Here is a 25,067-nt window from a genome sequence, read left to right on the forward strand (position 1 = left end):
TCCCATGCATTGAAGCATGGGGAACTGTGCATTTGAATCATAATGTAGCAAAAAAAAAAAAAAAAAAGTCAAGTCATTTACACTTTACACTCTGGAGTAAGTTTTTATTGAATAAGCATCTGAGGAATAGAGATGGTTCGGTGATGCTGAAACAGTCGGTGCTCAGCAGTGAGGGGACGCAGTCTCCCTGGAGAAAGGGCAGTGAGACCAGCTGCAGACAGAGAGTCACAGCAAAAGGACAGGTCACTGCTGTAGAATAAACCCATAATGCCCATTCGGAGATAACCCAATGAAGGGATGTAAGTAAACACACACGGTCAACCCCACGCGGTCCATCTGGGCCCTGCGCCCAGACTCCTGCCTCCATATCCCACCTGCAAGTGCAGACTGCTGGCTCCCTCAATGCCCCAAGGGAGGGAACCCCAAAGGAGGTACTGACCCTTCCTGTCGGCCAAGGAAGCTCCAGGCAAAGTGCTTGTAGGAAGCAAACTCACCAAATGGGGCATCACTGGGTAAAAAGCAGCCCAGAGGCTGCGTGACAGGAGGGGCCGCCGGCTGAAGGTGCCTTCACAGGCGGAGCTCCTGCCCCAGGGGTTTTTGGTCTCCACCCCTCTGCCGTCTCCCCCGGCAACATGATCAGAAGTAAAAGGAGCCCCCATCCCACAAACGCGTCAGGGGGGGGGGATGGCTGATGGCTGGTGACCAGCGATCTGCACTCCAGCAGCGTCTCCCAGCTGGGGGTGGCCCTTTGGTCCTCCGTCCACCCAGGAGGACCCATGCCCACGTGGGGAAGAAGACACCCCCTCCAGCATTTATTTCCAACCTGCCAACCCCTTCCTTAACTTTTGGAATTAGGCCCTATTTGTGAGTCTTGCTCTGAGACATGATCCCAGTGTGGGCAAGGCAGCCCTGAGCCCCGTGGCCACTTTTATGGTTTGGGATGCCCGGGGCTCAGGAGGCTCCTTTCTGGGCTCTGCTTCCCCAGGGACCAGTGTTCCTGGAAGGTTCCAGGCTCCAGGTTCCTGTCCTGGAAAGGTGGGATGCAGAGGGGAAGGGATGGAAGGGAGAGGTGGGGTGAGGGACCCCCTACCCCAAATGCCGAGCCCCCCTCACTGACGGGACACATGCGGGGAACATCCACACAGCTTCACATTTCTGGGCTGTTTCTGGTGCCTCCAAGGCTGTGACCTCAGGCCAGGTTTCCTCAAGCCACTCTTAGGGTCCACATTTCAGCTACAGCACAAGGCTCATGGACCAACTTCGATCCTTCCAACTGGGCACCAGGTCTGCGTCCAGGTGAGGGAGGTGGCCTCAGCAGCAGACAGGGCCCATGGCCTCCTGCGGGGCACTGGCCACCTGCAAGGGCCCGCTGGGGGGGGCCTGCTCGGCAGCCATCTGTTGGGACGTGTTCCTGGGGGCTCTGGTGGCATTGGCCCGGATAGAGATGTAATCCCAGCCCCCCTGGAAGGAGACAGGCATGTCACCGGGGATGCAGGGGTCCAGGGGTAGAGACCATCCTTCCAGAGGCCCCTGAGGGACCCTGCCTGGGCCTCCCACCAACCCCACGCCAGGTCTCAGCCCATGGGGCCCAAGCACGCAATGTGACCACGGAGCCCCAGCCAGCACAGCCACCCCATCTGCCTGCTCACCCCGATGCCGTAGTCCCAGCCCTGCCCCTTGGGCTCCAGGGGCTGCACGCCTGTTCGGTGACACACGGTTCCCCTGCTGAGACTGCGGCTCCCCTGGACTTTGTTGGCGATGACCCAGACCTGGAACACAGACCCGCTTGGTGGCACCATGGGGACGGCAGCAGGGTGACCAGAGTGGGAACCTAGAGGCCCCCAGTCCCTGACCCCAGAGCGAACTTCTGCCCTCTGTCCCTCAGGCACCCAGACCTGGTCCAGGGGCCCCACAGACACGTGGAGTACGTTGTTGGACACGTGCTCCCAGCTGGAGCCCTGCGGGTAGCTGGGCGTGACCCCCTGGCGGTACCACAGGTTCCCTGGGGAGAGAAGGACATGACCAGAAGTGAGGCAAGAGTGTCAGGACCCACTTCGGGGTATGCAAAGCCGGGGCGGGGGGTCTAACCACCTTCCCCCTGTGTCTCCACCTTGCTGGACCTTTGCTGACAGCAAGAGGCAAGCCCCACAGCCAGCTCTGCCCTTCCCACACGCAGTGCCACCTGAGCTGCACAATCGTCCCGCTGGGCTGGGCTGGCAAAGTCATCCTCTTTCTACGCATGAGAAACTGAGAACAAGGAATTCTTTGCACAAACAGAGAGGACGGCTCTGGGATCACAGCCTTGGGTTTCTATCTGGCACCTGCGCTTTCCTTGCCTCGCTCAGTGGGGACATCCACGGCACAACAGGGAAAGGAGCCGGTGACAGACAGCTGCCATGCAGCCACCTCTGCAGCCCCCAGTTGCCTGCCATGGGGCTCCGGGGGTCACAGGCCTGAGTGGCACCTTCTAGAAGATGCTTCCAGCACAGGCCCCACTGTGCAGCGTCACCCTGACCTTGGCACTGTGCTCTGTGCCCCAGGCTGGGGCAGGGCTGCCCACCTCGGGGGTGCTGGTGCTCCGCAGCCTGGGGAGCTTGGGGGAGGGACCTGTGTGGAGACTGACCTCAGGCTGGGAGGCGCCTCATGGTGGCTTACAAAGGTCTTGTGTCAGGGACCTGGGGGCCAGTGAGGGTCTCATCCCATCAGGATGCTCAGGGAACCCCAGACCTCCCCCGGTGGCCACTGGGGGTCAGGAGCAACTTGCCGTTCTCATCCACGGCGTACACGGAGGTCTGGCCCACTGACACCTGCTTTAACCTCTGTTTGGGAGGAGACGGGATGTGGTGCCAGCAGTCACCTGCAACAGGAAGCCAGACTTGGATGCAGCTGGAAACATCAAACCTGCGACCCCAGCACTCAGGAGCACAGGCCTCCACTGCAGCTATCGGGGCTGGACGGGTGTTCTGGCATCTGTCCCCAGGCTGGCAGAACCACACAGGTGTGCTAGGGCCTGGTGTGAGCTGAGTGCCAAGCAGGGCCCAGCGGGAGGGGGCACAGCCTCTGGGGGGTCCCTGGCTCTGCCCCCAGCACATGGTCCACAGGCCACTTTCAGTAAATGCTTGTCAAGCTGAATTGAAAATCAGACCTGTCCACCAGCTTCCTCTGGAAGTGGAAACACAGCGATGTCCCTCTGACCAGCCGCATCCCTGTCACAGCTTGGTGGCGCTGGGTGGGGGTTCTCCTGAGGGGAGGCAGCACTCACCTGCTGGCTGGGAGGGGGACACGGAGCCCCGGGAGAAGGCGGAGCCATCCCTGGCCACGGCCCACACCTGGTAGCAGCCCCCAATGCAGACGGACGCGAAGGGCTGGTCAGTGCCAATGTGCAGCCAGGAGGAGCCCTGGAGAGTGGGTGAGGAGGACACTGAGGCTGCCTGGGCCCACCTCTGCCACCCCAAGTCCTGGGCCCCAGGAGCTGGCAGGGCTTCACGCCAACCTATCCTCAGCTCCAACTGCCCAGCGAGCCTGATGACCCCTCAGACCACATGCCGTGTCCACCAGTCCTAGAGACCATCCTGGGCAGGCCAAGGGAGGCCTGAGCCCAGCCCGACTCCACAAGAGTCCTGTTTCTGGAGAATAGGTCAGAACCCTGAGGGGACCTGCAGGGTGGGCCGGCCCGCTGGTCCCCAGAGACAGGGACAGGGTGCTCACCGCGGGGTTCAGCTCGGACACACCCAGGCGGCACAGCACATCCCCCTTGTCACTGGCAGCCCACAGTGCGATGCTGTGCCCACTCCCGTTGGCGCCAGGGCTCTCGGGGATGATGGACACGTCCCGGAGGAGAATAGGGGCCACCTCCAGCCAGGGCCCGCTGGTCACCAGCTTGCATTTTCTATATGGTGGAGAGAGCACAACCCCTGCTACTGCCAGCCTCAGGCCGCCCACCCGACACAGGGGAGCACCAGGCCACCTTTCTCCCCAAGGCTGCCTCAGCAGGGCCCTGGGGGGACCAGGAACACCCTGGCCCACCCCTCAGCATCTGGGTGGGCACTGCTTCCCGGATGGGTGGCAGTAAGGGGCCTGGAGACGTGGCTTTGCCCCCACCCGACCCCCGGTCCTGCCCTGCCCCCTGCCCTCAGCCAGGTCTCCAATGACATTTCCCTTATTTGTTCTTGAAAGCAAACTCTTCCGGAACTACAGCACGTTAGGAGCCCTCAGGCACTTCCTGGGCTGACATTTACTTTGATTTTGTTTTCCCTCCCCTCTCCCCTTTCCTTCTATTGGGACTGAGGTCAGAGGCTAGGAGGTTTGGCTTGGGAGGACCCAGTAGGACGGGTAGGGCCACACCCCCCAGTTACCTTGTGGCTCAGTCTTTACCTGGTCCAACACCTTCTCCTGACAAAATCCCTCATGGTTTTGTACCCGTGATATGCGCTGCAAGAGGTAGAAAAAGCTGAAATCGAGACCACTCCATGGAAGTTTCTGGAAAGTGACACTGCACACGCACATTCTTTCTCCACCCGTTAGAGGGCACAGAGCCTCGGTATAAACCATGGCATGGCCTCAAAGGGTAGCAGTTTCACCGGAAACAATGCTTGTCCTTCAGATGCCTCTAGACTGGCTGGGGTCTCCCTGGGGCCAGGGCATGGCAGCTGCTCAATTGGGGTTCTAGCTGAGGGGGCTCTAAACCCTCTCCACCCCAGGTCCCATCACAGCCCTTCTGGGGAACAGTCAAGCTGAGGGCCCACGGCCCCTGTCACCTGTCGGCTGCCATGGCTTGGCCCTGGGCCACTCCAGGCTCTGTCTTCCATTTGAATGTGACTTGGGTACCGTGAAGCCCTGCAGCCTGCTGACGCCATGCAACCGGCTGCCAGGGAAGCCCAGCTTAGCGGGCTTGTCGCTCACTTCTTTCACTGCCCGCCTCTGACACACTCAGCCTCCTGCCTCCCAGGACGGCGCTGGCCTCGCTCTCCATGCTGTGCTCAAGCTGCTCCTTCACCCCGACACCTCCCTCATGTTGGGCCACCCCAGCTTACGGCCAGGGCCTGGCCCAAAGCTCCCCAAAGTCGCCCCTGCTAAGGCCCCTAAGCCCAGTCAGTGCACAGGTCCCCGGCTGGCCCTCCCACAGCCCAAGCCCAGCAGAGCAGGGACACAGCCAGGTGTGGAGGGAGCCATGGCGTCCTCTCTGAGTCTCTCCACTGAGGTCAGGTGCACTGGCTCAAGCTCACCTGGGCCCCTCCACACCTCTCCGGCTGGCTCTAAACCCTGCTGGCAGCTGAGACAGGCGTACAGGATTTACGCCTCAGCTATGCCTGGGTGCTGGAGGGGGCAGGGGCTTTGCCTGGCAGGTTGGTGACGCCACTGCTGCGGAGGAGAAGGCCCGGCTGGGCCACACGCCTGGTCTTGCCCCCCCGCACAGATGCTTACGAAGGGAAGTCACTGGCGTACTGCCACCCCTCCTGGTCGGTGCCCCCAGGGACGCTGAAGTCCACGGACCAGTCAGAAACCTGGGGGAGGGGCAGATCAGTGGGGTAGGCCCCCAAGCAGCCCCTGCCCAACCCAGAGCCTGGAGCTCACCCAGGTCCACTGCAGAGATGGGGGCTTTGTGCCAGCCTTGGTGCACTCCTGCAGCCCTGTGGCGTCACTCCACATGTACCGGTCGGTGGGCAGACCCCTGCGGCAGGACAAGGTGGGAGGTGGAGGGTGACTCAAGAGAGGCAAGAACTGCTTGTCCTGTCCAGGTACTGGCTGGTGACACACACACTGGGACCACTGCATCTCCGAAAAGCTGAAATGCCTCAGGGCTGGGACTGCAACTGGGGTGACCGCACAGCACGAAGGGGCCTGGACTACATACAATCCATCTAAGGGCTGCAGCCACCGTGAGGGCTGGAAGCCCATCTGTTTTTATGTATATCTATCTGTCGGTCTGTCTATCTATCTACCTACCTACCGATAAATCGATATAGGTGCCTCATTGCGTATACATTTATGTTTTGTACATTTTATGTATGTTATACCTCTCAATACATTTAAAAAATATGCATTATGCTTAAAGATTCAAGAAAAAAAGCCCCTGTAAGCAATAAGACCCGGAGAGTTCCATGTCAGGGGCTGCACGCCAGCTCTCATGCCACATCACTACATTGGACGTGGCCGTGCAGTTTTGTCAAGACGGTGGCTGGGCTGGGCAGCACCTGGAAACAGTGCTCACCTGCTGGTGTAGCCCGTGACAGGGTTCCAGCGCTGGTTCTCGTAGATGTGGACGCACTTCACATCCGACTGTGGATAGATGTTACTGCTGCTGCTGGCCAGGCCTGGGGGCAGAGGAGGCTGCCAGGTCCCAGGCCCCATCTGCCCTGCCCACTGGGGACTTGGACTGGGGACCCTAGCTTCCGTCTAAGCACCGAAGGCTGCAGAGACTGGGCGGGGAGCTCGGGCCGGAGAGGGTCAGCCGAAAGGGGCTCACAGGCCTGCTGAACTTTTCTCGCAGGGGCTGGCCGGGCTGGGGTTTCTGTGACTATTCTGGGTGTGCACAACCTTGGTGAGAAGAACCTGCTGTGCACTAAACCTCCCGTCCACACCCCTGCAGCCCCTCTCACTCTCTGTTCTTGGATGCACCTCTTCCCCCCTTGCATCACTCACGTGGCACCGGGCAGGCGTGAGCCCAAGCAGCCCATGCCTTATTAACACTCACATAGCCTCCATGAGCCCCGATTTCCTCATTTGTCAAATGGGGACAAAGGCAATTCCTGCCTCACAAATGGGGACGCTGTTAAACCCGTGCAGATGTGCATCTTCAAGGGACCACACACACTTCTACAGCAGCGCACCCCCCAAAGCAAGGCGTGTGGGCTGTGGCATGGGACACCCCGTTTCAGTGTTTGTTTCTGCCTCCATTTCCCAGTAGGAGACACAGGGACCCTGACTCCCAGAACTTGGGGAGCCCACAGGGCTCCCATCCCTCAAGGCACAGCCCACCTAATGAGGAGCTAGAATTTGGGCCTGGGAATCAGGAGACACAGGTCCTGGGGCTGCCCCAGTGTGCCCGGAGGCCTCGTCTGTGAAATAAGGGGACACAGTGAAGGCCCTGGTCACTGCCTTTCTAGAATCTTCAAGGCCCAGGAAGGCACTTCGGAGGCCGGGCCTGGTCTCCGGGCTCTCGCGTCTCCTGGGTTAGCCCCAGGAGCGTCCGTCCTCTGCAGAGGCTGGCAGTGGTGAAGGTCACCTGTCAGCCAGCTGCCAGCCGAGTGTCAACACTGGGACATCGGCCCTGGCGTGGGGCAGGGAAGCCAGAGGGATTAGAGCAGGGAAAAGCCGAGATGCTGCGGCAGGGTGGGGAGCGGTCCTGCCTCCCCGGCTGTGGGATGCCCTCACCTTGGAGGTGGCCTCCGCCGTAGCCGCCCGTGTACACCCAGGCTGTGCCATCGTAGCCGATGCCCCACACCACGCCCCGGCCGCTGGCCTCCACCACTCGCAGGTGGCCTCCCACCTGCCGCCAGAACCTGGGGGAAGGCGAGAGAGGGCGGGAGACGCGGTCCCAGCAGGGCCTTCCAGCCTCTGCCCGTGGAGCTCTGGGGCCCCGGGGCCCTGTGGCCTCCCAGGATGTCCTAGTTCACTCGTCTCTGTCCCAGCGACAGACTTCACTAAGGACAATGGAACATGCTTGGCTTCCCATTGGGGGTGAACCAGAGATAAAGTGGGTCACGCGTCTGCACAGGAGGCTTGGCGTCTCCAGAGGGAAGTCAGCAGCCCTTGTCCCACTGCTCCTAGGGGCCTGGGGTGGGCACGCCACAGTAGGAGCAGGGACATCTATCTCGTCTGCTGGATGAGCCACAACATGGTGACAGTAAGGCCTCCAGGGCCTCCAGAGTTCAGGGTGCAGGTGCCACCTGGGTCAACCTCCTGTGGCTGAAGCCCGGCCACTGTCACCAGAGGTAGTCTGACTTGTTTGACTGGGCGTCAGGCACACAAGGCCTCCAAGAGCGGATGAACAAACGGCAGACAGACACATCCACTGCCCCTCCTGAGCGGAGCCTCCCGGTCTCACTTTTGTGCCCTTGGTCCTCGCGGGCTCTGCATGACATTCTGGGGGGCAGGATCGGGAGCACTGTGTCCCCTCAGGGTGCGCCTGTAATTTCCCACTGGAAGTGCTGGACGCCCCAGGACTGTCCACACTGCCCCCAGTGGATAGCTTCAACCACCTCCTGGTTTTAAATGCCACCTACAGAGCCAGGTCCCCTCACCCCAACACACAGCAGCTGCTCAGCAGGGCAACGGAGCCCAGCCAGTGTTCTGGTCCCCCTTGAGGTCTTTGCACAGGCCCAGGAAGGCTCAGGCCTGGGAACCAGCCAGCAGTGCCTGTGGCTGGCTGGTAGGAAGCGAGGCGCGTGTGCTCCCGCTGCGGCCCCGTCTTCCAGAACCACAGCTCTGGCCGCTCGGGGCGGGGCGGCCGGGCCCCAGCCTGCCTGGGGCACAACCCACTCACATCTGGTCACAGGGCAGCAGGTGCTCAGGGGCCTCCAGGTCTGGGCTGGGCTCACTCACGAAGACGTCCCCCTTGCAGGTAATGGACCAGATGGCCTGCGGGGAGGGGCGGCCGTGGACCCTCTGGCTCTCACAGCAAGACAGGTTGAGCAGGGCCAGCTGGCGTGGGGAGATGGCTGGTCACCACTAGAAGAGGGGCAGCGGCTGCCCCGTCTGCTGCCCCTTGAACCCCGGCTGTGGGGACCACCGCCCACTTACCCAGTCGCTCATGTCCTGCTCGGTGGCGGCAGCCAGCCGCACCGGCCACCGCTGCCGGGTCCTCTCGGGGGTGTACAGGGCGAAGGCGTGTTTGGCTTCATTGAGCACAGGGACCAGGGCTGTCACCTCATTGAGGAATATGTGCAGGTACTGTGCACAGAGGGAGGCAGCAGGCCTGTCACCGGGGGTGCGCACGCACAGCCTGGGTCACCCCCGGGTCCCCAGAGCCGATCCTTCGCGCCCTGGCCTGCGGGTTTTAGTGGTGGGGTCTGGAAGTTCCGGTGTAGAAGCCTAGTTCATGGGCAAAAGCCTGCTTCCATCTTGGATGAGAATAGGGCAGTTGAGACTCAGACGGACTGGGTTCAAACCCCAGTCCTGGGAGGGTGAGCGGTTTCTCTGCTGAAACCCGAGAGCCTGTCAGCAGCTCGGACTGAGGAGATGGCTCGGTGGGGCCACCACACATCTGCCCGCCACTCAAGGGGACTCTGTCACCACAGCCCAGCACCGCAGTCAAGAGGGACCTGGCCGAGGCCTGCCCCGGCTCTGGGCACCCCCACCCACTACGCCCGGCCCCTCCGTGCACCTTCTTCTCCTCGTGGACCACGTAGTAGATGAACAGGATGCTGTCTCGAGCCCCGTCGTGCCCCGTGAACTGCTCCAGGGCCACGCGGACATCCACCCACTTGTGGGGCTTCCAGTCACACCACCACTGCAAGGTCCCAGTCTTCACCCACACCGACTGTGGCACAAGCCCCGGAGGTCATGGGGACAGTCACAGGCAGGCCCCTGGCACCAGGCTCAGACCGTGTGTGCACCCAGCTCCCAGCACCCAGCTCCCCGCTGGTCCCCAGTCCCTTCGCTGCCTCCCAGGAGCTCCCGCCCGGCACTCCCAGCTCACATGCTTCACCCTAAGGTCAAAAGCGATGCTATCAAGTCTGTGCCATCTACACATAACAGCCTGCGGGATCTGAACTGTTACTCCCTGTTTTAGATGGGGAAACTGAGGCTTGGGGTGATTCTGCGCCTGGCCCAACATCACAGAGTGAGTCAGCGGCAGAGCTGGCACCCACAAGGCCTGCCTTAGCCCAATGCCTAGCTACCAGTGAAATGCTTCTGTGCCACCAGCCGAGACATAGCCAGGTCCTCTGAATGAAACTCGTCATGTATTTCATGTACCTTCTGTCACCCAACCTGACTGTGGGCCTCCGGGGGCTGGGCTCGGCCTGAGGAGGCCCGAGACCACCCTCAACCCTGTCCTCAGTTCTCAATAAAACACTGCACCATCTCTGCACGTGGGGTTCCCTGGTGGGGAGAGTCACCCCCCTGCACCTCCCGCTGAGGTTGCTGTGGTCTCTGGGTCCCCACAGCCTACATCATGCCTGGCATGCAGTGGGGCCGCGGCAGTTCTTTAGGATGGATGAATTAAGGAATGAACTCCTTTTTTCATTCCGGAATCTTTAAGGACATGGAAGGGACGGCTTGACATCCAAGATGGATGGACAGAGGGATGCACGCATCTGTTTGTCTGTTTCTCCCACCTCACCTCAGGGCTGGTACACAGTAGGCACTCAATGAATGCCTGCTGAATAAAAGTGTGTCGGGGCCGCCCACCTGTTCCACGGCTTGCTCGTAGTGTCGGAAGCTCTCCAGCTCCCGCTTGGTCCTTTCCGTGAGCTGTTGAAATATCTGCTTCCTCCAGGCAGCGGTCTGGGCCGGCGTGATGGACAGCGACAGTGTCTGCACAGAGGGGGACAGGCCTGCAGGCCGGCCAGAGCCTCAGGGCCGGGCGCCCGGCCCACCAACAGCTGGGCAGTGGGCCAGCGCTCTTTTTAAGTTTTTAAAAAACAGCCCTTTCCTGCTAGAAAGCTACACCCTCTGTATAATGCCCAGGAGCCCTCCCCACAGCGCATACCATGATGTCCCTCCAGTTCCACCTGGAATGGCCACCACTACTAGGACAGGGAGGGGGGAGGGGGCCTCAGGCTGATGCTCTTCCTTCTGCAAGCGCCAGCTGGTCTTGGAGGGTTAGGCAGACCAGTGGAGCACAGGGAGGGCTTCAGGCAGGGCGGGGGCCTGCTCCCCTCCCCCAGGAGCAGCCTCTGGGCTCTGGGCCCCGACGCTCCCCCTTACCTGACTGGACAGTGAACCATCTGAGTACAGTGTGGGCCTCCACAGTGCAGGCTCCTCCCGACACCCAGGCCCACAGCGGGTGGTCATCGGCGCCGTAGGGCTCCTCCAAGCCCAGTGGGAGCAGCCCCAGTTCGGAGAGGCTGGTGGTCTCAGGAAAGCCAGCAGCAGAGTGGCTGGCCGCCTTCTTGGGCTCCTTCAGGTCAATATTGGTCCAGGGCAGCTCGGCAGGGGCAGAGGCTGGGCCAGAGTGAGGCTCGGGCCCCAGCGTCTGGCCGGCCGGGCCAGGGCCCTCCGGGGAGTGCTCAGTGATTTTGCCAGTGTCTGGGCCTGAGGCTGAGCTGCTCTTGGGGTTCCCGGGACTGTCTAGAGACTCAGCAGGGATAGGCTGGTCAGGCCCTGGTCTCTCAGCGTCTGAGGAGGCATCCGTGTCGCTGGGTGCACAGGACTCGCCACTGCCCCTCACCTCGTCGCCAAAGAAGCAGCCAGCACTGGGAACAAAGGGGACAGAGCCGTGACTCCCTGTCGGCAGGCCTGGCTCATCTGCTCCACCCCCGAGAACCTGTGTGCCCCCAAGCAGGTCATGGCGCAGGTCACAGCCTCTCTGTGCAACACACACATGAATACACGCGTCCCAGGGAGCTGGGCACTCTGAACAGTCCCAACACTCAGGCTGCACCCCAGACCAATCAAATCGATACATCTGGGGATGGAGATCTGACAGTAATATTGTTTATTGGGGCAAAAAACCCCCACATGACATAAAATTTACCGTTTTAAATCATACAAGGCAGTGGCATTAAGTATGTTCACAACGTTGTGCCACTGTCCCCACTACCTAGTTCCAAGAACCTCATCACCCCAAACGGAAACCCTGTACCCACTCAGCCACTGTCCATTCTCCCCACCCTCCTGACAAACTCTCACTTGCCTTCTGTCTCTATGGGTTTGCCTGTTCTGGATATTTCGTAAAAATGGCATCTTACGCTACGTGACCTTCTGTGACTAGCTTCTTTCAGTTACTATAAGGGTGTCAAGGTTCCCCTGTGTGGAGGCAGATACCAGCACCCCATTCCTTTTTACTGCCGAATAACATTCTACTGTATGGCTGTATCGCCTTTAATCCATTCGTCCACTGATGAGCAGTGGGGTTTCCACCTTTTGGAGATCGTGAATGATGAGGGAATGCCAGACTATTTGCCAAAGGGGCCGCACCACTTTACATTCCCACCAGCCATGCATGAGCGGTCCCCTTTCTCCTTATCTTGCCAACGCTTGTTAGTGTCTTAATTTGATGTGCAGTGATATCTCGCTTTGGCCTTGGTTTGCATTTCCCCAGTGCTGACACTGAGCGTCTTTTCCTGTGCTCGCTGGCCATTCATGTGTCTACTGTGGAGAAATGTCTGTTCAAGTCCCTTGCCCTATTTAAATTGGGTTGTTTGTCTTTTTGTTGTCAAGCTCTAAGGGTTCTTTCTGTGTTCTAGATATTAGACCCTTGTCAAATATATAATTTGCGAGTCCTTTCTCCCACTCTGTAGGTTGTCTTTTCACTTTCTTGATAGGGTCCTTTGATGCAAAAAGTTTTAATTTTGATGAAGCCCAATGTATCTGTTTTCCTTGTTTCTTGTGCTTTTGGTGTCATACTTAAGAAGCCGTTGCCATTTCCAAGGTCATGTGGATTTGGCATCTGTGCTCTTAGAAGCTTCTCAGCTGATTCCAATGTGCTGCTCAGTTTGAGAACTATACCAGCTGAGGAGACTAAACCCTCAGGTAAATTGAGCAAGCCCAGCCCTGCTGTCCTCCCGGCTCTCTGGGCTGGTGGTGCAACAGTGTGATGACCACCAAGCTGGGGAGCTAAGGGTCGTGCACCAGGGCCTGGGGAGGGCCCAGGCTACAGACAGGGACGTGGTCAGCTGCAGAGCACCGCGCCGAGGCCCCATGTGCTGCACGACCGGGCAGGTAAGCACTTCAGGCGTTCTCTTTGTGGAGCTGAGGCGTTTCCAGCTCAGACGCTGTCACCTGCCTCGGCTCTAATGGCTAGTGGGCAGAGCTGGAACGTATGCACTCTCTAGACCAGGGGTCAGCAAACTGCGGCTTGCGAGCTGCAGGCTCTGAAGTAAAATTGAAAATGAAAATAAAACTAGCATAGTTTCATTTATAAAATTTTTAAAGGATATTATTCACATAATGGTGATTATGTAAAAATATATTTATGGCTCTCAAATAATTTTTAAATTGTTGTGAGGGACAGGATTGGCCCTTCCAGGGGTCGGCAAACTTTTGAGAAGGAACGTACCCAAAGAGCCGCATGTGGCTCACAAGCCGCAGTTTGCCGACCCCTGCTCTAGACCCAAGGTCCCCAGAACTGCAGCAGCAGCACACCTGGGGCCTTGCAAGAAATGCAAACTCTTGGGCCCCATCATTTTAACCTACTGAAACAGGAGCCCTGGGGGCGGGGCCTGGACAGGTTCAATGTTTAGGGACATGGCTGCCGCATCCAGCGTGCAGCATCTGACCGCCCGGAGTGGGCGCAATGGAAAGGTAAGAAAGACCGACAAGGAAATACTTGAAATCGGGGGCAGGTGCACAAAAGCTGTCCTCTGTTAGGAGAAAAGTTGAACCAGTCTATCAGCCGTAGTTCGTTTATATGGCCGTGCTTATGCGAGGGCAGAAGAGGGAAGGTGACCTTGGGCAGGGAATTTTCCGGGCACCAGCTGCAGATTGTTAGCATCAATGAACCGGACTCAAGATGTTGAGTAGCCATTGTATTGAAACCACCTGTGGGCGCGGGAAACCTTATATGCTGAGGTGCGGCCCCAGCCTTGCTAAGGATGACGCAGCCTTTGTTACAGCTTCCGGGTGGGTCCCTCAGTTTCCAGACAGGGTATTTTTTATGTTTAGGATTGGGTGGGGGGGGCTAGTGTTTGGGCTGTGGGGATATTGTTAGGGTTAAGGTTAGGGGATACTGTTAGGCATTTTAGAGTTCAAAACGGGGTGATGGAACAAGCTCCCCAGATAATTTTGGCAGTGAAGTTTGAGGTCCCAGCTCCAGGTGAGAAAGGCCCTCCATCTTTTTGCTTGAGCATCCACCCCACAAAGAGGCCTTTTCTCTCCCAGACTTTGAGACTTCAGAACCAACAGGTCCCTTCTCCGGATGACCCCCAGCTCCACTGTTGGACAGACATCCTAGCCTGGCTCACCTGTCACCTCCTACCTCCCATCTCCCACCCTCGGGCGAGGCCCGGACACCAGGCACAGAAAGGGAGGAGACCCCACAGGCTGCCTCTCTTGTGGATCAGAACCCAGTTTCTCCTGCCTGTGACGAGGCCCAGCGCCCTGTTGAAAGGTCAGGCAGATGCCTCTTCCAGACACTGCCCACCGAGGCCTGCTGCCCCCGGGGATCACCTGAGGAGACTTGAGGAGCTGCCAGAGTGTGACCGGTCACATTCTCGGCTGGCGACAATGACCTTCCATGTCTTCCCACTGAGCTCGCTGGGGGTGACACCCTGACGAAAGTACAAGGCCCGGTCGTCACAGCCAATGCCCCAGACCTAGAACAGAGAGGTGCTGCTGGGTGGAAGCCATGCAGACTTGGGGGCTCCCTTCCCTTCTTCAGTGTGGGTGGATGATGGGGTGGGGGAGAGCACCCCGAGGCTGGAGGACACGTCTGAAAATGCAGGCAGGAATGCCCCTAATATGCAGTGGGGTGTGTGTGTGCATGTGTGTTGGGGTTGCAAGGTGGATGGCATGGCCGTGGGGTGGGTGCAGAAGTCAAATGCAGGAAGTGGAGCCCAGAGCGGGTTGGAGGAGGGCACAGCACCAAGCTCGGGGGAAGCACGGACCTGTCCTGCTCACCGACCTCAGGCAGACATGGGGCTTTGAGGTGACAGGGGCCAGGGAAGGCGGTGGTGCCGGTGGGCGCTGTGCTGGGACACCAAGCCCACCCATGTCCCCACCTTGCCTCTGGTGGCAAGGAAGCTGTTCCCTAGTGAACCCAGAGGGTGGTCCTGGTCTTTTAAAGAAGCAAACCTCCTGGATTCTGACCTCATTTTCCACGGGAAAGGAGGCCGGAGGCCCCTCCTCTCTGCCTTTGGACACCGAGGAAGGAAAGTGTGCTGGGCAGCTGAGGGGCCCAGGGGAGCGCGCCAGGGAGCAGCCCATTTTGAGCCCAGCCTTGGGGATGCCTGAAGGGCCCCAGCCAGCCCAGGGCCTTGCAGAGCTGTGGCCTCAGATTGCCTTCCTAGAAGGGCTTCGGTGCCTCTGTGACTGGCTGTGGCAGGCTGGTCTCTGTGCCCGGAACCTGTGTACACCAGGTGGTGCCTGTCTCACCCCTGGCCGCTGGGACGGTGGGAAGCATCAGAAACCCCCATTCTGAGACCCACCCTCAGGAAGCCAGGCCCAGAACCACACACACACCTGGTCGTTTAGCCCCACATTCACCATCAGCATTTCTCCAACCATCTCAATCCAGCTGGTGCCACAGGGATTGTGAGAGTTGACGCCTCTGCGGAACCACACCTGGGGGGTCAAATACATGCCTCCCTGAGTGCCACTGAAATAGGTGCTTTTGTTTTTGAAAGGCTCAAGAAGAACAGGGGAATGATTTGATCCTTTGGTTCGTGCCACAAATGAGCACAGCACATCTTTTAGAAAACAAATGTTCATCCATGGCCTCTTCCCCACGCTGCCTCTGGGCTTGGCGCCATCCCACAGGGCCGAGGGTCACCTGCCCCAGCCACACCTGTCCTGGTGGCTGCCTGTGCATTCTCTGGCTGAAGGCATTGTCCCTCCAGGAGACAAGGCTGCCTGAATCTTTCTAAAACCTTCTCCCCACTGGTTCAGACACAAGTGGCACCTGCTGGCACCAGGCAGTAGAAGCAGGTGTCGGCTGTTCACTGCCCACGGTGAGAGCTGGGAGGTGGGACATCTCATGGGCAGTGGGGTACATACGGTATCTCAAACCCAGGCTCCGACCTGTGAGCCTGACCAGCGACATCCCATCCTCTGTGGACGTCTGTGCAATCCCCACTTTAGCTCACAATGCTTGGAAAAGGCCACACTGTCCAGTCAAGAGTGCCTCTGTGTAAGCAACTGTCTTAATGGTGTTATTTAGAAAAACCATTTTTCTAAACTCATCATTAGAATAATTAACCTATTTTGGGTCTATTTTTAGTGCTTTATGAAATAGTCTCTTTAAGCCTAATTTTTTCATGTAAAAATACATACAATTCAACCAAATTTCCTTCAGGCCTACCTGGGGCCCTGTGGCTCACCTGGTAGTCACAGCTCCCAGTTCCCACTGCATCCCCCAACTGTCCCTACCCATCCTGGGTGGTGGGTCGGGCAAGGAGACCCTGCGCTATTAGTATTTAAGTGTTTTATCCACAATTTCTGAGGTGGGACAGGGGGAGGGAACCAGTTACATGAGAAATTTTATAATTTCTAGAATGTCTAAAATGCCTCCTTCACCCAAACAAAGTAAGCACAATCAAATATTTGTCTGAAGACTGAGAAGATTGCTCCTATAAATATAATACTCCGCTCATTTAATCTGTTGCTCTTAGAGTGGGGGTGCTTGGGGGCCCTAAGGGGACAGCTGATCTGTACTTTCTCAGGCTGGGGAGCTTCCGCATTGGAGATGGATCAGAGGTGCTGGGTGATCCGGTCCCTGGATGCCCTTGATGTGGGGGTTAGAAAGAGAACTTGTAAGCAGCCTCAAACCAGCGTATTTTATTGGCCTTGCCTCTGATAAAATAAAAACGACAAGCACTGCACAGGACCAAGCAGGAAGACAGGGGAAGCAATCAACTGGCCCAGAGTTTCAGAAAGTCGGCTTCTGATTATTTGGAATGTTACGGCCTATGACGTAATCAACCCAGTTCGGCACTTGGTACTGGGGCACCGAGGGGATTCCGCAGGCACCAACCACCTTGGACGTGGGCACAGAGAGTGCACAGTACTTGGCTGTTTTGTCCTCAAGGATTCAGACCAAAAGAACAAAAAACCACACCGCCCTCGACATGAAACGGAGCCCTGGGACCCCCACCCCCACCCCGGCGACCCCGTCTTACCTTCCGGTCCTTGGTGATGGCCCAGACCACGCCCACACCCACGGAGACGTGCATGATCCCGTTTTCCGACGTGGGCGGCTCCACTATCGACCAGGAACTTCCTACCCAGTCCCAGAAGAAAGCGCAGGCGCCCCCGTCAGGGAGGGCGCTGGGCGCCCCCGCTCCCCCCAGCACCGGGTGAGAGGCTGCCCACCTTTGGGGTTGTTCCTGTTGATTCCTTCCCGGACCAACGCCTGCCCTTCCCACAGCGTGACCCACAGGAGGTCGTGGGGCCCACAGCTGATCTGGACCACCTCTCCCGGGGTGTCCACGAGAGACCACGATGAGCCTTCGGGGTTGGGGTGGCTGACTTCCTCTCTGTACCATACCTGGGAGGCGGGAGAAACCCACAGGGAGGGTCCGGCGGCGCCAGGCCAGGGCCAGGGCTCCGTGGCGGAGCCAGCTGCCTACGCGTGGCTGCGTTTGCAGCAGGACATGCACAGGCAAGCGTGGAGCCTTGGGGGACCAGGGACGACGGTGCCCTGACTGTCCAGATCTCGCTTATCCTGCCCACTGCCACAGGGATCCTCGTGCCAGATGAGATGATCCCCACCACCGCTAAAATATGCGACACCTGGGTATCGGCTGTCCTAAGGGACAGACCTGTTTCCTTCATCTGCCGTGAGAACCCCCTCCCCAAATCACCCTGGTGCCCAGGGAGAACTACGGCCCTAGTCCTGGTGTCCTGCGCCCTCTAGTGGTGATGTGCTCTCAGAACACCTGTCTCTAGGGAAGCTGAGGTCCCCAGTGGCGAAATAGGAAAGCCCCCAAGCCGCCTTTATAGCAATGTATAAAATGTACACCTCTTTTTCTTCTTAACCCAAAGACAGTGAGTTTAATCAAACACTTAAGACTGTGAGCTACCCGTTCATATCTGCACTGTTTGGTTCATTTAATCTGGAGGAGGCTGCACATTGCTGCGTGGTCCAAGAGGGCTGGGGACCCCGTCACAGGAGCTGTCTCCATAATGGGGACACGGCCAATGGACTGCACTGCAGAACCAGGCCTGGACAGGCCTCCCTTCCTGCTACTTGCTGGTTTGGGGGCCCATCTGTCTCCCCATCTCCTCTGGAGCCCAGGGTCCTGGCCACACCTTTATGATCACAGGACTGGTGCAGGGCAGCACTGGCTCACAGCCGGCATGCAGCGACCACAAACACTGCTCTAGAGCCTCCATTCTCTCCTTTCTTTGCTTCCAGGTGGGCGTGGTCCCTTAGTGGGGTCTCTGTCCCAGGCCAGCGCCCCACCATCCTGCAGCGTGACTCAGATAAACAGCGGCTGACCTAAGCCCGGGGCAGACAGGACCCCAGAACTAAGCCTGATAAAAGCCCACGGTGACTGTTCCAAAGCCAACCAGAGAATTTTGGTCAATTTGTGGTAAAGAGTACTAAATAGTCATAGCGTTCACTCTAAAACCATGACTAAGTGTTGGGTTAGCTGCACACAGGACCATCTAGGTCGCTGCTGCCATCAGGGGCTGGTTTTATTCCTTTGTTTAGTTCACAAACTCCCTGAGAGAAGGATCTCCTCTCTAAACATCCACTGACCCATCCATCCACCCACCCATCCCCACCCAGCCATCCCCATTCACCCACCCACCAACAATACTGCTAGAGACTGCTGTGTAGGACGTGCCCCAAGGGGCTGGCAGGGAGCTCAGAGCCTGTCTGAGAAGACAATATTGATGGCGTCTGAGCCCAGGGTGGGCACTGATTAGTGTTCTGGGGACTCAGAGGAGGCACAGGCCAAGGCCAGGCATGCAGTGGAAATGAGAGGCTTCTGAGAGGCTTCAGGACTCAGTGGGTCCACAGGAGAGCGACTGTGGGGATGCCGGTAACAGGCTGCCTGCTCAGGCTAACCTCAGCTGCGGTGACAGGAGGCCAAGAGAAGGTCTCCGGGACAGCCGTTCTTCCTCCACCTCTGGGAGGACTCTGGGAGGGCAGCTTCTCTCCTGCCCGTGACCAGCCCCCTCAGCCACCTCCTGTCCAGGCACGGCGGGGCACAGGCCTTACCTTTCCCTGCAGAGACACGGCCCACATGGACAGGTGGCCCACGGGCTCATCTGTGATCTCCCACCCCCCAACAGAGAGGTCGTTGAAGGGGTCAGGCAGTTCTTTGGGGTCATCCTTTGAAGGGATCTGAAACAGAGGTGCAAGGCAACGGCAGTCAGTACCTGTGGGCACCCAGGGCCAGGAGGTGGCGCTGCGTCTCCTCCTGATGGATGCCTGAGCTATGCCCCTGCACTACTCTCCTCCTGGTAGGCACCAGGCCATACGCCCCCCCACCCCCTCCCGCAGGGTCCCCTCCAGTTCAGTGCACAGCTGACTGATTTCACAGAGCCGGCACATCAGGACGGAGGGTTCCCGGCCCTGGGTCCCCTCTGCCCTGTTCTATCTCCGTCGGCCACCAGACCTGAGCTGATGTTCGCGAGTGGTCACTGCTGCTCCAGCATGGAAGGCAGAGGTCAGTGACCAGACCTAGAAGGGGGCTGAGCCCCGAGGAGTAAGCCTTCCATGACGCTGGCCGTCACCTGGCTCTCTGGGCTGCTCCGAGCCCGAGGGGCAAACAGGTGGGGCTGGCAACCCCACCTCACAGCTGGCAGACCCCTCCAAAGAGGTCTGGTGAGGGTTCCGGGCTTTCCTCTCATTCAAGGCCCTGCAGGATTCCAGAACAGTTGGGAGGTTTGTCTGAGTCATAGAAACAATACAAGAGCCAGAGTGGCTCCTGTGGGGCTGAGGGATGCTAAGGGCACAGACTGAGGCTCCGTCTGTGAGGGGGCAGCCCAGAGACCAGGGGCAGGACAAGTCCCATGCTGTCCTGGGCCTGTCTGGCCTGGCTCGCCATGTGTCCATCTCCTGGATACAGGGACATGCAGTGCCCTGGTGTTCCCAGGAGACAGCGTGGGGGTGTTGTCCCCTGTGCACAGGCTGGGAAGGTAGAAGTGAGGGTCAGGGTGACCCTCGGGGCAGTGGGACTACTGTTCGGGCCCGCCCGCCCCTGTCCGGGCCCGCCCGCTCCCAGGCCACACGCAGGCTCGGGGACCTTGGCCCAGGTGTCCCGGGACTTGTATCTCCTGTATCGGATCCACCTCCTCCGCCGCACGCAAGAATTCCACTTCTTGTCTCTCGTGTAGGTGGCAGGGAAGTCCATGGCATATGTCCATCCCTGAAATACCCAGGGGGGCGGGCTCTGTAAGGCTCTGGGGGGAGGAAGCGACAGAGCTGGGGAAGGCAGGGAAGAGGGCGGAAGAGGGGCGGCACATTGATCCCCACTGATCCCGCGCAGAAAGTGGCAAGCACACAGGGCACAGGCAGGGTAGGCGGCCACTCAGCACTGAGGGGATAGGCGGAGCCTAAAGCGTTCCCTCCCCACGTGGAGCCACAGCAGGAACTGAGTTCACCTACCCCTTTCTCGGTGGGTTCCCCTCCAAAGTTCTCATCCACGTACCAGTCGGACTCCCACTCCCAGTGCGGCGAGGGCAGCGCCACCCCATCCAGCGGCCGGTGCTGGAGCCCACTCACGTCGCTCCACGGCCAGCGGTCACTTGGCAGGAGCTTCTCACAGAAGCCGCCCACAGGGTTCCAGCGCTGAGGGCCAGAGGCAGACATGGACTTTAGGCCTGCAGCTGCCCCTCCCGCTGGTCTCCATGATGGGAAGAAAGCGGAGGGCCTGCCTGGAGCTCGGGGATCAGCCAGCATATCCTCAAGGCCCCAAAAGGCAGACAGCCTGCCCCTGGACACGCTGCCTCAGGGGGCAGGCACTGGAGGGCACGGCTGTCCTGGGCTCCTGGAAACCGCGGGGAGACCACCCTTGTGCTGACCTGGCCAGCCTGCCTGGGCAAGGACACAGCAGGGGCTGTGGCCCTAGAGACACTACACAACTCGGATCTTAGGCAGAATGTGGGAGACGGCCGGGAGTGTGGGGTGCAGGGGCTCTATTTCCCAGCCAACCAACCAACTCAGCAACCCACACACAGGGCCCCCACCTGGTTCTCATAGGCCTCCTCTTGGCGGCGGATGGGGACGTCACTGGCGCACACGTACACGTAGACCTGGTTGTCACAGGCGATGCCCCAGCAGCACTGCGTGGCTGCACTGACCCGCTTGAACTCCAGCTGGGTGTCCCTGCACAGCTCCCAGTACTGCCCGGCCGTGGACAGCGTGTACACCCTCCCAAAGAGATCCACGGCCCACAGCGCCGAGCTGGGCATGGCAGCGGCAGCTGTGGGCAAATGGGAGGCGGAGGCCGAGGGTCAGCGAGCCCAGCCAGCGCCAGGCTCCCAGCCTCAGGGGACATCCAGGCCAGGCAGGGCCCGGGAACCCCCAGGGAGACTTTCTCACGCCACAGGTTGCAAAATGTGGCCCGGACAGCGGGTGCGTGCAGCACCCCGCAAATCAGAGGCAGAGCCCAGCGTCCACTCCAGGGCCCTTTCTCGTTCTTTGCTTTCCTTCCTGTCCCTCTAATTATGGGGACTTCTTTCATACATACAAAAGAGTACAGAGGAAAAAAATGTAACATCCAAGTATCTCTCTCCCCAAATTTAATGAATATTATTATTCGGCCATATTTCCTTCAGATCTTTCATGTCAAAAGAATAAATGAAAAGTCGCAGATTTAGTTGAATCCCAAACATACACACATCCTGCTGCCTCCCTGGGGGCCTCTGCCCGCCGGTGGGTGGGCGTCCTCCCTCATGCTGGTCCCATCAGGACCTTCCATATGGGTGTGGTGGGGGCATCCACACCGGCCTGGCACCCCAGCTAGAGCCTTGCGTGGTCCTGCAGGAGCCCCGCGGCTGTGTGGCAGGGGTGTGAGGGTCCTGCCTTCACCCTCCTTGTGTGACCACCGCCCTCTCTTCCCCATTCTTCTGCCATCCTCCATTCCTATTTCTCTCTTCTTCCACTCTCCTTGGTGGGGAGTGGGCAAGGCTACCGCTGCACTCCACCACTGACCTTCCCCACGCCAGTGCTGCTGTCCCCCGGGACGTAACTCCTGGGGCTTCTGATAGGGCTGTGTATCCCACCTTGGCAAGGCCACATGCCCAGAACACCGCCCAAGGGCCCGGATACAGGGAAGGGCCTGGAGGTGAGGACGCAGCCAGTCTGCTTTGGAAACCGGAGCTACGGAGCTAAGAGGAGACAGAGTCTGGGCACCTGGAGCCTGGGGCCAGGCTGCTGCGGGGGGCGTGCCCGAGGCATGTGGGCGCCTCAGAAAGCCCGGTGACTGGACAACACGAGATGGAATGTGTCTGAAAACAGGAGCATCTGCCTCGGGTAAATAGGCTCCTTTGGGACAAAATGTCTTACAAACACCAAGAAGAAAGAGTGAATGAGAGTTGGAAAGAAAGTGCCAGAAGAATAAGGAACAGGAAGAAGGGAAGCGGAAGAAATGGAGCCAAGGTTTGGGAAGCGTCAGGACAGCAAGTAAAGGGGGTCTGAGCTGCAGAGAGCAGCAGGCCGCAGGGCAACTGCGCAGAGCCTCCATCTCTCCACCCAGGACCCCCCGCGCCCAGTCACACACACGGGAAGTCTGAACACCAGCCTTCTGGAGCCATTTGAAACTGGCACCTGTGTCTGTACGCTGTGACTAAGAGTGCCCAGAGCCACCCAGACCCACACTGTTGGAATTTGGGTCCTGGCTCTGCCTCTCTAGCGCCACAAAAGTCTACTAACCTCTCTGGGCCTCAGTCTCCTGATCTTGTAAAAGAAAGAAAGGAATTGTGGCCTACTTATGTTGTTGTAAGCATGAAATAATACGGGTACAGAGCTCCTAATGAACAGTGCTCAGCACCCAGCAAGAACTCAATGAGTGTCACTGATGTCATTTTATCACTTGGCATTTGTTACCACAAACTGCCACTTATCTTCTGTCTCTTAAAAACAAAACAAAATAAAACATCAAGTTCCTTTCCGGTCAGCCCGAGTCTTCAGCCTCTTCATTTCCTTAGCACCTAACAGTGCTCTGCACATAGTGGGTCTTCAGCCAAAGTTACAGATAATCTTTGCCACCTTCGTCCACACACTGCCAACTCCCTGAGCGGAGGCGGAGACACTGCTCCAGGGGAGCCAAATGTCATTCCTTAGTCACTGGAGGTTAGAAGTCCAGTCACCACGGGTGGGTAGGCGTGTGATAAAGCAAATGCAGCAAAAGGTTAATAGCAGGCCTAGACGGAGGGCATGTGGGTGTTTACCGGATAACTCTTCCAACGTGGCTGTATGTTTAAAAATCCCCCTCATAAATTGCTGGGGGGAAACTAAGGTCTTTTTGGGGAGGAAATGTTGGTTCCTATGGTGTTATTTTTAATATAAATCCAATCTTCAAAGATGTCTCTTAGCTCACAGTTCACTGTGTATGTAACTAGGTAAGGCAGGCTCTGTCTGCAGGTTGAGCTCAATGAATGGTGACTTTGACTTGCATTTGATACACTTTCCTTCAGAGAAATGACTAAGCAGTAATTTCCACATACACATAATTGAGCCTCCCAGGCACGGAATGGAAGACTCTACTGCAGAGCAAGGATGGGGCGGGGGTTGTGTTGGCAAACTCCCTCCAGAGTGGAGCCTGGGCGCCAGTCACTGCCCAGCTAAAGGTGACTGACACAGAGCGAACATCCTAGGACAGCTGTACGGCCTTCCCACCTGGGTCAGGATGCAGCCCCAGCTCCGCACAGGCCACTTCCTGGCTGTGAGGTGATTGGGTAACCTGTCAGGGACACGGGGTCACTGGGTCAGAGGACTCTTGAAAGGAGGGTTGGAGCATTAAGTTCCGTGATTCTCTGGCACTTCTTTGTTTTGTAGGGATAAAGAGATGGAGTAGGAATATCTTCCAAAAAAAGCTACCTCCATTCGCCAAGAACTTTTACACAGAGAGTTCCAGCTGGACCTTCACCACCCTCAGAACCATCTGCTTTTCCGGCTGGTTTATTAACAGATCCTTTCAGAGACCAAAGGTGGGGGTGTGTGTGAGGCAGGGGGTTGGTAGGGGGAGGACATAGTCCCCAGAGAGCTCCTGAAGCATTTACTTCCCGGAGTGGGCCTTAGGATCCTTCCTGAAAGGGTTCCGGCTGGTTAGTTTTTCTATTATACACATTACTTCCGCCCCCTGTGCAAACAGAGTCCTGGCAACTGAGGTCGCTTACTGCCTGCCAACTGCGGGGGCTGTTGGAAGGCGACGGCAGGGTCTTAGAGGCGGGAGAAAACAGCAGGGCATGCATGGCGGAGTCCTCCCATGCGCGGAGTCTGCCCAGACCCGGGGCAGGAAGGGCCCTGAGCCGGCTGATCTGCAGGAGAACCCCGGCCCCCATCACCGTGGGCGGGTCAGCCCGGGTCCGTGCCTGTTCCGTGCACTTGGGCGACAGCGGGCCCCCTGCCCGGCCCCCAGTAGCACAGTCGGAGCGCCCGGCCTTGACCATCTGCCCGCCCTGATCCCACGACAAGCAGATGTGCTCACACCACTGCCCCGAGGAGGGACAGACAGGGCTCCTCCCAGCGCGATCCCCGGGGCCCTGCAGCCTCTTCCCACGTCACTCCAGCGCACACGCTGGGGGTGGGGGCGTCACCCGGCCGCTGCGTTCCGGGGGGCCGGGGCGAAGCCGGGGCCGGGGTGCAGGGAAGCGCGCGCGCGCAGCCCCTCTCTCCCTCCCTCCCCGCCGGCGTCGGGGCCCCAGCAGCGATCGGGGGAGGAGGCGCCGCCCCCCTCCGCCGCCGCGACCCGCCCCGAGGGGCCCGGGGGCTGCGCTCACCTGGGCCGGCGCCCGGCGGGCAGGGTCGCGGCGGCGGCTCCTCCGCGGCGGGGAGAGCGGACCGGCGCTCCCGCGGCGCCCGGCGAGCGATCGCGCAGGAAGCGGCCGCCCGACCCGCGCCCATTGGCCGGCCTCGTCGTGACGCGGGGACGCGGCGCGCGCCACTGGCTGCGGCGCGCGCGTCACGGGCCGGCCTCGGGGTCGCGGCGGGGTCGCGCTGAGGTCCGAGCCGCGGGGTCCGGTGCAGGGGGTTCCCGCGCGCCCCGTGGAGCGTGGCCGCCCCTCAGGACCAGCCCGCCGCCCCCAGCACCTCCCGGTCACCCCAGGACCCGCCCGCCGGAGCCCGC

At 59.1% G+C, this 25,067-nt stretch overlaps 1 protein-coding gene across 1 annotated transcript; it reads right to left on the reverse strand.

Annotated features, from left to right (window-relative positions):
• Nucleotides 1-76: 76 nt before the first annotated feature.
• TECPR1 (tectonin beta-propeller repeat containing 1) lies at nucleotides 77-25,067 on the reverse strand. Its single transcript, XM_019637494.1, has 25 exons — nucleotides 24,721-25,067; nucleotides 20,965-21,200; nucleotides 20,384-20,566; nucleotides 20,022-20,144; nucleotides 18,992-19,117; nucleotides 17,134-17,308; nucleotides 16,941-17,041; nucleotides 15,286-15,387; nucleotides 14,275-14,420; nucleotides 10,873-11,360; nucleotides 10,354-10,499; nucleotides 9,326-9,481; nucleotides 8,743-8,892; nucleotides 8,486-8,643; nucleotides 7,375-7,502; nucleotides 6,212-6,314; nucleotides 5,575-5,671; nucleotides 5,425-5,504; nucleotides 4,375-4,431; nucleotides 3,709-3,889; nucleotides 3,263-3,398; nucleotides 2,765-2,857; nucleotides 1,896-2,002; nucleotides 1,650-1,769; nucleotides 77-1,461 (listed from the first exon to the last, which is right to left on the reverse strand). The coding sequence occupies exons 1-25, from the start codon at nucleotides 24,842-24,844 to the stop codon at nucleotides 1,312-1,314; spliced, it is 3,666 nt and encodes a 1,221-aa protein (XP_019493039.1). The 5' UTR covers nucleotides 24,845-25,067; the 3' UTR covers nucleotides 77-1,311.

This window comes from Hipposideros armiger, unplaced genomic scaffold, assembly GCF_001890085.2.
Source record: "Hipposideros armiger isolate ML-2016 unplaced genomic scaffold, ASM189008v1 scaffold_33, whole genome shotgun sequence".
Taxonomy (NCBI): domain Eukaryota; kingdom Metazoa; phylum Chordata; class Mammalia; order Chiroptera; family Hipposideridae; genus Hipposideros; species Hipposideros armiger.

Excerpts from the sequence above, each read along its gene's own strand:
- TECPR1 (XM_019637494.1), bottom strand. The coding sequence starts at position 24,844 with ATGGGCGCGGGTCGGGCGGCCGCTTCCTGCGCGATCGCTCGCCGGGCG. Across the intron at positions 11,361-14,274 it reads AGCTCCTCAAGTCTCCTCAG|TGCTGGCTGCTTCTTTGGCG; the intron begins GTGATCCCCGGG and ends CTTTGTTCCCAG. Across the intron at positions 1,462-1,649 it reads GCTGGGACTACGGCATCGGG|GGGGGCTGGGATTACATCTC; the intron begins GTGAGCAGGCAG and ends GTCTCCTTCCAG.